Here is a 13,815-nt window from a genome sequence, read left to right as displayed (position 1 = left end):
AAATTTTTACTAAATATTATTTCAATTATTACTATAGAGTTACAGATGTTAACCGTTCAAAAATACATAAATAAATATATGTTTACAGTATTTGTAAGTTCAAGATTACAAAACCTATTATATAAATAATAATTATATAAAAGCTGAATTAATGAAAGATTGCAATATTTGAAGCAAAGGTAATTCAAATCATTTATACAGATTGAATAACGTATATTAAAAAGTGCAATGAAAAACAAATTTAAGAAACATTTCTTTATGTACTAAAACAGTTACTCAAATGTAGAAATAACCTTTTCATATAGAGCATTAATTAAAACATATTACTCTATTTTTTTTCTTTTAATTATAAAACTAAATTAAGAAAAGAGTTTTTCTGAGATTTATAAAGTAAAAATAAAAAAGACTGTAAAGAATTACTTACACAATTTTACCTTTCATTAAAACTACAAAATTTTTATTAAAAAAAAAAAAAAGGAATAATTTAAAAATGGAAAACATATATCCGCTCATCTGTATATATACATGTATGTGCACGCACGTAAATACACCAGAAACATTTAATACCTATACTATAGGTAACAGTATGATAATGATTATGTAAATATTAATGTTCAAAATTTTTTAAGATGATATTTATAATAGATAAACACTTTCACTTTATTATAGGATTTCAGATTTCATATTAAACAAAAATATCATTAAGAACTTTTACGTTTTAGTAAGAGAATTACGTTATTATTTATATAGTACACTGTGAAATTTATAAAATATACTTTTAATAATTAAAAAAAAAGTAAAAGTTACTATCTATAATTTCCCGTAATCATTCGTTAATAATCTACTTGACACATGAAACAATGAAGAATAAGAAAACTACATTAATAGTAGTAATAATAATAGTAAGATTTATATTTGTAAAAAAAAAATTTACTTATATATATAAATGTATATAAAAATTAAAAAGTAAGAAAATGTCTTTCAATAAAAATTAAACAAAAAAATATTATATGTTCAAATATAAAAGAATCTTCAAAAATAAATTTAAAATAGTAGTAATCTTAAATAATATGGATTATTGTACATATAATAGGAAACATATTTTTTCAGTTGTAAGTTCCACAATTTACAGAACTAACTGTAACTATAAAATTTTGTGAAACTCCTTCAAAAATTAGCGAATAAATGTTCAAATTATAAGTCATAAATATAATAAAATTACATTAAAAAAAAATCAGAAATTATTACAATATAATTTATATTTTAACCCCCAAAAATATATGTAAAGTACCAAATTATAAATTCTCTTTTAAAGCTAACAATAATGCATTAGTTCTTGTGGCTTATTCATAAATCATGAATAATAATATTTATAATTTTTGTACTTTTAAGATCAAAATGGTATTTAGCTAAATGTACAATAGTACGTTAATAAACAAAAAGGGCAAGAAAAAAAAAAGAAAATAATTAAAATACAAACAAATAAATTTTTATGAAAAAGAGGCCTTATGGGAAAATAGTATAACTTTCAATTTTTTACTTATTTCTAGTTATCTTTAAAATTCAAAACCAAATTATAAATTTTTTTTTGGAGTGTGTGTTCATTTGTGTGTAGAGTTGTTTAACCTTAAAAATAATTACTCAAAAAAAACTTAATATATTGTAAAATTCATAAACAAAAGGTGCAAATACATTCTAAACCTAAATTTTTCTTTTTAAATAGAGATTAATTAATCATTCGATCTTGAGTTACACTACTAGATTTTCACAAATAAACTTTTTTTAAGGAAACATATTATCATAAGAAAATAAGCTGTGCACACAGTAATTAATTAAAAATCTACAAGATCAAAGAAGCTACATATAAGTTCTTTTTTTTTTTAAGGATCCTTCAGTTACTATTTCTTCTACAACACACTTCAATTTTTTTTGTAAATTTTTCCCTCATTCATTATAAATATTTACATAGAGACTTATAAAACAACAATATATTTAACAAAAAAAAAAAAAAAATAAGAATTATTTATTTTTAGACCATTTCATTAAAATTATAGGTACATAAAATAAATTTATTTTTTTTAAATATTTCTGAGCCATAATTTATAAATTATTTTTCGTAAAATAAACCCTTCCTTTTTACGTCGATATTTGCTCATGGATAATTTTTTTTTTTCCAAAAAAATAGAAATATAAAATTAATAATTTTCTTTTTATCTACAGTTTTACTTTAAATATTTCTTATTCTTAAATTTTTTTTTTAGTGCTCCATTTTTCTATTATATATTTAACATGTATTATTCTTATATATTTCGTTTGGATTAAATCTATTGTAAAATAAGAAAGAAATTTTTTTCTATATACCTTTTTACTTAATATTTACTTTACGTTTATTATTCAAACATATTTTTTTAACAGTTGGATTCAACATTAGATTTTTAATAATAAGATTATATAATCCTTCATTTTTGAATATAGCTCTTATTCTTTTCTACATATACAATCTTTTTACTTTTCTATTAATATGTTAACATATTTGAAATTTTTATGTTGTATTCATAATTACTCTTATTTGTGAAAATTACATGCATATTAGACTCATTCTTTTAAGAACGATAAACAATGTAACCTGCAGAACACCTATTTAATTAACGAAAGTATGCATTTAATTATAAAAATAATACACCTTAAAAATAATTTTCAATATTTTAAATTATTAATAAGATATATTACATATATTATTTTAACTATGGAAAAAAACATACTTTGGGTAATCATTTATAATATTCTATTTATCCTATTTGGTAAACCACCTCATATATAAAGAGATAAATATGTATATAAGTGCAAATGCATAAATATTTGTATATTTGTACCTTTCTATTTATGTTTATTTATTCTAATGGCATTAAATTTTATTATTCATTCTAACACATCCAATTTTACATATTATATGTTTATGTAGTGTCAAGCAAGGAAAAAAATAGGAAAATTTCAAGCAAACTTAAAGATAGACTAACATTATTACCACTACAATCTAATATTAAGGAAAAAACCGAATTCGCATATAACAACAAAGAGGAAAATTTGAAAAGCATCAACTATTCAAATGAAAAGGAAAATAATAAAAACAGTTATAATGAAATTAATGTGGACTCGTTACAAAAACCATATTTACGTAATAATGCATCATTAGTAACTTTAAAAAATTATATATCTACCAAAACGCCATTGTATTATGCTCAAACGGAAAAAAATAATTTATATACACGTGGTAGAGTTGATAATGAAACGGTAAGGGTAAATGATAATTTGAGTACTGTTTTAAATTCATTTGTTCAAAATAAAAGTACAAATACAGATGCATATGACACATTAGATTACATTGATTTCACAGATGAGAGAGGAAATATATTTTCTACATTATATCCATATTATTCTTTAATGTATTATTTCTATGAAATAAAAAATTTTACATGGATTTACCCTAATATCTACTTTAAATATGAAGATATGGTGAATAAAAGAGTAAACTCATTATTTAAAGAAATTCAAAGAACTGTAAATAATTGTAAGTCACAAAAAGAGTACTTGATAAAATTATATAATACTTTACTAAATCCTAGGAAAGAGAAATTAGTCATAAACACATATGCTTTAAAACATAATGAATTTCAAAGAAAATTGGATAGTTACAGGAAATGTTTTTCAGATAAAAGTAAACATATTATGAACCAGATAATAAATATTAAGTCAGATACATTTATTTTATTATCAAATATAAACTGTAACAAATATTGTGAAGCATCTACATATAAAGAGGTATGTGAGCAGTATATAGAAAAAAGTAAGAAAATACCTTATGACAGTTATAGAAATTATATTATTAATCTAAAGAACCATTTAGATTCTTGTACTGATATATTATCTAAAATAGAGAAAGAATTAGGTCAAAACGTTTTTATAAGTGCAACAAAATTTTTATTAGATGATATGAAGCTTATTTCTAGCAGATATAGTGAACATTTAGAAAATTATATATCTGCATTAAGTTCTATAAAAGCATATGCAAATGATAAAAGACAAATACATGTGTCTGTTAACAATATTATAAATTATTACAATTTCATATCTAACTGTACGGCCAATTTTAGGTTTAGTATCGAACACATCAGGAGAATGGAAACTACATTGAAAAACAAAGAAAAATTGATTTTTCACGATTTTAGTTCATATTTAACCAATTTAAAAGGAAAGAATAGAGGAATTCTGGATTATGAGTCTTTTCCTTCAGACATTAATTCGAAAGTTTCAGATTCTGAGAAAATCCTAAAATTTGGAGAAGATGTATATACTAATATCACCGAAGTAGCAAAAAATCTTAGCACTGAAACAAATACGGAATTTATAAAAGTTAAAGCAAATTATGATGAAATAAGAGTTCAACAAGCAGCAGCTTTAGAAGAATTAAGACCACTAGTTGCTTCTATAAAAGAGACATATATTACCAATACATCAAAAAAAAATGAAATTGACACTATAATAAAAAAAAATGTAACTCCTTCAAACTTCCTTCAGAGAGCTACAGAACTTATAAATCTAATAGCTTTAATAAAAACAAGTAGGCCAATAATGCAAAATAATTTTAAACTAATTGAAGAAAACTATAAAAAAGTTATTCATATGAAAACTAAAATTGAAGAATTAGCAAAACAAATTCAAATTCATGAAAAAGAAATGGTAATCATAAAAGAAAAAGAAACACATATCAATTCTATCAAAATGGAAATAAAAAATAAATTGGAATATATAACTGAAAATATAGACAAAATAAAAAAGATTATTTCCAAAAAAGAAGATACATATGAAAATATTGCACAAATAGAAGAACTAATTAATGAAGCACAACTTAATGTGGTTCAATTCACAAATGAAAAAAATGAAATACAGAAAAAAATTGATTCCATCATTACTAATTTCTTCAACGGTAACAAAGAAGAATTTGTTGATACTTCATCAAAACTTGTAGAAGAACTTAAAAATGTAACTTATGAAGGGGGTAATGTAGATGATATTGATAAATTGCTAGAGAAAACAACAGAAGTACATAATGGGATATCAAAAATGAAATGTGACCAGGCTACCCAAATATTGAATAATTTGGATAAAGAATCAAATGACATTTTAACTCTTAAAAATAATATTATTGGTAATCGATTTCAAAGTATATACGATGAAATATCAAATACATTTGATCAGATAAGAGATAAACATGGTCATTTAAAAAAAAGTATGGAGGGTTACAAAGAAGATAAAAAAAAATTAAAACAATACAAAGTTAATATAATTAATAGAAAAAATGAGTTTCTTAATGAATTACATGAAAATGATAAAGATGTATCTGTAGGACAGAATACATATAAGGAATTCTTAGAATATAAGAACACTATTCTAAATAAAGGAAGTAAAATATTTAGTGAAATTAATATATTAAAGGACATTGTACAAGCAACTAAACATAAATTAGTATCATATGATATAATATTGAAAAAATTTAAAAATCCTAATATGAAAACATATATAGATATTGATAACTTGTTAAACGACTATAATAATGAAAACATAGATTTAAAATTGAGTGAATATGAAAAAGAACATAATAGTGAGGAGCAAGAAGTTAATAAAATCATATACGAAATTGAAATTTCAAACAAATATATAGACATTATTAAAACTTTAAACATAGCTATAAACCATTTAGATACTAACGACAAATTGGTAGATGGATTAATAAAAAATAAAAATTATTTAAATGAAAAGTTAGATATGCAAATTCAAGCAATGAAAAATATTAACTTAATACAACAAAATGATAAGACAAAATTTGAATTAAGTTTGAATAGAGAAAAGAATGATATAAAGGATAAATTGGCTGATGGTTCTATAAATAATTTAAAAAATAGTATACATGATATTTCAACTCTTAGTAAAAAATTAAAGGAACATATTAGGAAAAATGGTAATATAACTTTGGAAACATTGGATGAAAAAATAATGAACTGGAATCATATTAATGTTAAAATAGATAATTTAAATACCAATTATCAAGCGATAAATAAAAAAATTGATGATCTAATTAGAGAACAAAATAGTGAAATTATAATATTAAGTGATAAGTTTATAACAGAGAAAAATAAAGAAATAAATGAGAAAATTGAGAAAAACAAAAAGTCTCTCAAACAAATGAAAACAACATTATCTGCCTTTGATTTTAAAACATATATTAAAAAAGATACAAATAATATAATTAAAGAAAAAATAAATACTTTCAAAAAAAATACTGAAGCTCTAATGGGTAGTATCGATAATAAAGTTGCACAATTAAATGATCTTGAAAGAAAATCCAGTAAATACATAGAAAAATCAAATGTACTGAAATCTAAAGATATGCAATTCAAAGAAAAAATCAGTGACATGGGTAAAATATATGAAGAAATGGAAAGTACGTACAAAGAATTAAAAATAGAAGAAGTTAAAAGTGAGTTAGGAAAGGTAGACCACACAACATTAGAATATGAAAGAATTTTAATTTATGACATTATTCAACAAATTAGGGACGAAAACGCAGATGCTAAACAGGTGATGAAAGTAATAGAATCATCCAATGAACAAATTATTACAATAGAACATAATACCCACGATGGTGATCAAAAATATGTAAATGATATGGATTATAATGTACATTACCAGAAAAGTAAAACTAGTAACAGTAAAATAGATCAGATTGTTGTAAGTGCTGAAAATGAACTGAATATAGCTAATGAAAACAATAATGTAAATCAAATAAAAGAGATTAAAAAAAAAGTAAACGATTACATGCAAGATCTTAGAAAAGAAAAAAATACTATGCAAGAGGCTCTTAAGGAAATTAAAAATGCTATTAATTTGATCTCATTGAATAACTCTAATGCAGTTATTGATTCAATATCAAAGAACACTGAAGATGCTAAAGAATATAACGAACAGGCAAAAACTGAATTTGAAAAAGCAAATACCCTAATTCAAGAAGTGAAAACACTCATAGATAAAGCGAAAATATATAAAAATGACATTAAAATAAGTTTAGACAATGAACAAATTGATACAAATGTAAACGAAATAAAAAATATCAAAGAGCAAATTGAGAATAAGAAAAAAGATATAAATGCATTTTTAAATAAGGGAGACGAATATAAAGAAAAAATTATGTCAGAAATTATTAAAGCAAATACAGCAAAAAAAAAAATCGAATTTTTACAAGAAAAGGGACATCATGTTGATACGAAAAATGTTGATGATAATATTGGCCAGTGTGTAAAATATTTAGAGGAAGTTACATCTAATGAAAAAAATGCAAAACAAAATTATAAATCATTCCTAAAATATGAAGAAGATATTACGACTATTTCAAGGGAGTCTTTAATTTTAGGAATAAAAACAAAATCAGAAAAAATGAAAAATGAAGCAACGCAAATAATGAATTATATCAAAATTGAACATGGTAAGATTAAAGAAAAATTGGGATCATTCCAAGAAAAATTAAAAAAATTGAATGAAAAACAGAATATCACTCAAATTGAAGATCCCTTTAATAATAAAAAATCTTCGAATGCAAATGTAATTATACAGTATAACTTAGGAAGAGTAGAACAAAATCTATCAAATGTAAATATTATAGAAAAAGAAATAGGAAGCATTTTAACTTCAGCTAATGATTCATTAAGTGTAATATCAAAAATAACTGCAACGATTGGAGAAAATACTTTAGAGAATGCTAAAAAGGAAGAAAGTATTTATACAGAACAATTTAACAAGATGAAAGACACAAAAGAACTTATGTTATACAAACAAAGAAAAATGGATGAAATAGACTCTAATATTGTAAATATAGAAATAGAATTGGAAAAACAAAAAAAAATATATGAAATTGGAATTTTGGAAAAGATTAAAGAAATAGCTGATAAAGTAAAATTATATATGGATACAACAAAAGAATTGTTAAATTCATCAATGAAAACATTTATTTCCTTTTTTAAAGGAAAAGATTTAAAAGAATATAATTTTGAAGAAAATTTAGAAGAGTACAAAAGTAGGATATATAAAATATATGATGAATTTGATGCATCCTATAAAATAATTGAGGATAATGTAAAAAACACTTCAGATAATTCAAAAAATTATAATGAAGTAAAAAGACTGAGAGAAGAAGCTCAAAATGAACAAACAAAACTTAGAAATAAAGAAGATGAGGCAAAAAAATATTTGAATGATATTAAAAAAAAGGAATCCTTCAGACTAATACATCATATAAAAGAAGAAGTACAAAAAATTAATGAAATTTGTACACATGAATATTCTGAGGTTAACAAAATACATGAAGCCATTAAACTACTCGCTGAAGATATTAAAAAATTAGACGATCAAAATAGTATATTAGATATAATAAAACAAGCAGTAGATAAAAATAGGAGTCTGCAGGACGAAATACATAATTCATATAAAAATAAAGCAAAAAACATGTTTTCACACATAGTTTTGTCAGCGAATTTTATAGATGCTAAAATTGCAGAAGGATTATTATCATTGGAACGATCTGCAGAAGAACGTTCCATTACAACATCAGAATTAAAACTTGAGTCGACAATAGCTATAAAATTAGAAACTGAAAATGAAGAAGGAAATAAAAAAGAATTCGATGTGTATAACGACATACGAGATGCCCATAAGAATCTTCTTCAGATAATTAAATATTCAGAAGTTATAGACTCAAAACAAAAAGAAAATGAAAAATTAATTAAAAATTTAAGTGATATGAATCTTAATATTAAGTCCATGATTGCATTATATAATAAAATAAATAATACAAAAAGTAAAAAAAAATTGGTATTAAGTAAAATTGATGATATTTTCAATAAATATAACACTTTAGACAAAATTAAGTTTAATAATGAAGGTTACAATCATATTTTGGATGAATCGAAATATGAAAAATTAAAGCAATTAAGTGAATCTTATAATCAAAAAAAGATTAGCACTGTAGATGAATCAGAATTGAATAAATTAAAAGTCAGTTTTGATAATTACATAGTATCCTTAGATAAATTAGAAATAAAAGTTCAAAAAATAAATGTAAAAGAAAACGTTGGTGAAATAATACAAAAAGAAAAATTATCTTTAGATGAAATTTATAAAAATATAGAAGAAATAGAAAAAATTATTACAAAAAGTAACACTTCCTTTGATGAACTATTAAAGCAAGGAAAAGAAAATACAGTATTTATGTACAAATCAATAAAGGAGAACCTTAGTATGAAAATAGAAAATGATTTATTAACAATTAATAAGAAACAGCATGAAACTGAAAAGTTTTTGTCATACGTTAAAAATAATCATAGTTTTATGATGAATTATATTGCTTCATTAGATGCGTATTTTGATACAAAATCCATAGGTAACGACACTTCAACCAATGTTGAACAAGCAACTAAATTTTACACTGAATTGGTAACAGCAGTTAAAGAATCAAAAGAAATAATTCATGACATAAAAAAAGAATTTGAATATAATGAAGAGACAGAAATAAATATTTTACAAAATAGCTTAGAAAAATTAAAAAATCTTTACAATAAGCTGACGGATAAAAAAATTATTATAAATGAAGTTAACAAAAAAATAAATGATGGTAAATTACAAGAAATAAAAACAGTTCATTATAAATATAATGATTTAGCCAAATTGTTTAATAACGAGATTGAGACACAAAAAACAAAATTATTAAAGAATAAAAATAACATACAAGATATTAGAACTATCATAATAAATAAAGAAAAGGAATTAGCTCTTGCAGATGAAAAATTCACGTTACAATCCGCTAATAAATTTAATGAAATATATGAAGATATTAATACTAATATAAAAAAATTGCAAGAATTAGAAAAAATTAACGATAGTGAAGACAAAAAATTGAAAATATATGTAAATAAAATTTCTCATTTAATAAACAGTGCAAAAAGCTTGTTAAATTATGCGAATGAATATGAAAAGAGTCACACAATTGAAAAAGAAAGTGTTGATATAGAAAATGTGGACAGGATGGATTTAACAAAAACTAAACAAGGAATACACAATTTAGAAAAAGATCTTAACAAAATATTAAAGAATATTCAGGAAAATGAGAAATTATATAATAATAATGAAACAAATAAATTTACTTCAGAAATTTTGAAAAACATAGATATTATGAGAGAAAATTTTTCAAACAATTTACCACAAAAGCAGAAACTAATAGAAATAGAAAACAACTTTAGCGATATTAACGGAATTTTCAATGAAATAAAAAATGATTATAAGGAAGAAAAATTTATTGAAAATATGTCTAAAAATATTCAAAGTGAAATTGAAAGCACGAAAGGTAAGACAAATGAGGAAGAAATAAAAAATATAATAAAAAAGATTACAAATTATAATGAAGAAACTAAAAATGAATTACATATAACTGAAGGTGTATTAGACAGAATTGATAAAAAGAAAATATTAATAAATGAATTATTTGATACATTTTCCATAAATAGTAATGTTGACATTTATAATTCTGCAAAAAAATGCATAACTGAATCAGATAAAATAATTGAGGAGTTACAATCCTACATTAATAAAATGACAGATTTAATAAATAATACTAATAGGGAAGTAGAATATATAGAAGATAAATTGAAGACATTAAATAAACCTATTCCTGAAATTTTAAGTCCTTATAGACAAAATTTATTAACTAAAATCCATGAACATACACAGCATGCAAAGGAAAATTCAAAACATGAAAAATCCAATGATCAAAGTAACTCAAGAACTAAAGGAGCAAACGAAAATATTCGTTTTGCTGGTGGAATTATTCTTGGCTTTTCCATTTGTTCTGGTGTTGCTTTAGCTGCCTTTATGAATAAGGAAAAAACAGAAGAGGAATGCTTCAATGTAGATGATGAAGGATTTGAAAATAATGGCAGTCTTAATTTACAAGATAAAGAAGAAGTTATCGAAGTTTGTTTTAATGAAGACGATTATGCGTAGTACTAAATAAAAAAAATACAAACAGGTATGTATATATATATATATATATATATAACATTAATATTTCTTCATCCCTGTAAGTATGCAAATCATAATAAATAGGAGCGTTAAGCAGTTGAGACATTTTAATCATATTAAAAATTTAATATATAATAAAAAAAGTATATTTCATAAGAGAAATTATAAAGATATATGGTGAAGAGAAAACCATTATTATTATACTAATATTTTGTATTATAATACTAATACACTACTAATTTTGCAGATGTTATATTTTCAACATTTCCTTTATATGTAACTCAGCTTTTGTAAAATATATTGTAACTTCAGTATCTATCACTCTGCGTATTTTATATGAATAATATAATTTATTTTCTTAATTATTTGTTAATTTTATTTTATTTTTACATAAATGAAACATATAAATCATCTGATTTTTTCTGAACAGATTTTACCTATCTTCAGCTAGTGAAATTAAATCGAACATGTTCTAAAGCTTATGATATTCAGTTAATTATACAATTATATGCTTTTTATTTTTCATTATATTTGAAAAATATGTAAATAAGCTAATGAATTAAATATTTTAAAATTAAATTATGAAATATGTAGGCTTAAAATTAATAATAAAGAGTAGGAAACGTTGTTACTAAAAATAGCACTGTTTAAAACTTAATTACAAGTGTTCTCTAATTTTTTATACAAATATAGAATTGTCTGTACTTTTGGGGTTTTAAAAAACGTATATTTATATTCTTCTATTCTTCTTTATAACTCAATTTTTCATTTCATTTTATTAATTTTTTGTTTATTTTATTTTTTTTTTTTATATACTCTCACAATTTTATAATCATTTATTTTCATAAAAATTATAATGATAAAATATTAATACATAGAGCTGTTAAACAAAATGTATTTACATAAAAATTAATGCATTTTTGTTCATGCGTAATGAACAGTGAAAATTATATATAAGAAATTTGTGTAATAAGTTATTTCATTAATGAATAAAAATAAAATATTTATAATGACAAAAAACTTATTAATTATAATATGCACATAATAGGGATATATACATATCTTAAACCATTTGCTTAGTGTTTATTAGTAGATTTGCCATTTATTTAAATATTAGATCACATATTTCATTGTAACTTCCGGTCTTAAAAGGTACATTATTACAACAATATAAAACTAAATTTTTTTTAAATTCATAGTTATTTATATTGTATCTTTAATAAGTACAACACATTTTGGCGGTTTTCTCATTTAGAAGGTCATTTGATATAAAATATTAAATAAAGTATAACATTATGTTAAAACTAATATATCATAGTGTAATCATTAGACTCTATAATTTCTATTGCTAATAGTGTGTTAAATTAAATATGATTTTATTTCTTTTCATTACATGTTCAAAAAGATATATGGTAAGTCACATCAATATATTTTTTTCTTTGTTCATGATCACTAGAATTAATGAAATAAGGTATATTCTATTTAAGTAATCTGTCCCTTGTTGACGAAATATGGCTTAATATAAATGAAAGGATTACTAACATGACCTTAATTCTTATTAACTATATTCAAAAATGTAAATTAACTTTTTAGCACACTTCTTTTACGCATTCCATTATTCATAAATATAGAATTATTTACTCTGGATAAAAAAAAGAAATCTACATAATTGATAAAGTATCGTATAAAAATTATATATATTTTCCTTATATCAATATTTAATGAGAGAAAATGAATATAAAGCATGGTTTGCTTACACCTGTATATTTCAAAGAAAGGACCAAAATATTGAACCTTAGCATTACTCAGTGATGGCATAGTATACTCGCAAAAAATGAAATGGAATAATTTGAAGAAATCCTCAAAAAAAGCGTGAATACAAAAAATTGAAAATGAATGTTATTGTAAATTACTAAAAAATAATTATTAATAAAAGCAGTATAACCTAATCCGATTAATGATGTATAAACATTATAATATTTGTCTGATCTAATGAGAGTAAACAATTACGTATAAATAAAGGTATACTGATTTAATAGAAAAAAAAACAATTGATTATAAAAATGATTAACATACTACTTTAATATTATATATAGGTCAATGCTAATATTATCTTATAAAAAAAAAAGAGGTATATCTCAATTGTAAAATTACTCAACCATCGAAATTTACGATAATGCATCTATAGTATGCCTCTTTTCGTAAGATATAACAACTTTTTGAGATGTTATAATAACACATCCGTAAAGTTTTTATTTATTGGTAATATTCTAATTCAAAAAATGTATAATTTTTTTATGAGAAATATTAATTGACATTCACGAGTAATTTTAAAGTAGTGCATATTAAATAAAAAGAAGTTATTTCCATATCAAAAATATATTATAAGATGAATACATAATATTTAAAGGAAAAAATTATAATAAAAACTTTCTGTAAAAAGCAGTTTATTATATATTTATAACATTAAATTTAAATGGTTTATTCATTTATAACCTCAAATATCTATGTTTACTTCTAAGTAATTGTTTAAACTTATATGTAAAATTTACATAATTAAAAAAGTTTATAGACCTCCTAACCACAATATGAATAAAAATGTAATATTCATAAAAATGTACATAATACTAAAATAAATACATATTTTACTTTTTTGTACCATATATGAGAAGATGTAGAGTAAAAAGTTATAAG

General features: G+C 22.0%; 1 protein-coding gene across 1 annotated transcript; it reads left to right on the top strand.

The window, feature by feature from the left end:
• Positions 1-2,746: 2,746 nt before the first annotated feature.
• On the top strand, positions 2,747-11,103 carry PmUG01_08058500 (reticulocyte binding protein 2b, putative; the record flags this gene model as incomplete). The annotated part of the gene is made up of 2 exons (XM_029004752.1): positions 2,747-2,801; positions 2,963-11,103. 2 exons carry the CDS (start codon positions 2,747-2,749, stop codon positions 11,101-11,103), a joined length of 8,196 nt encoding a protein of 2,731 aa, XP_028861410.1.
• Positions 11,104-13,815: the final 2,712 nt, after the last annotated feature.

Source organism: Plasmodium malariae (genome assembly GCF_900090045.1).
Source record: "Plasmodium malariae genome assembly, chromosome: 8".
Classification (NCBI taxonomy): Eukaryota; Apicomplexa; class Aconoidasida; order Haemosporida; family Plasmodiidae; genus Plasmodium; species Plasmodium malariae.
This window is presented reverse-complemented; position numbering and strand designations above follow the sequence as displayed.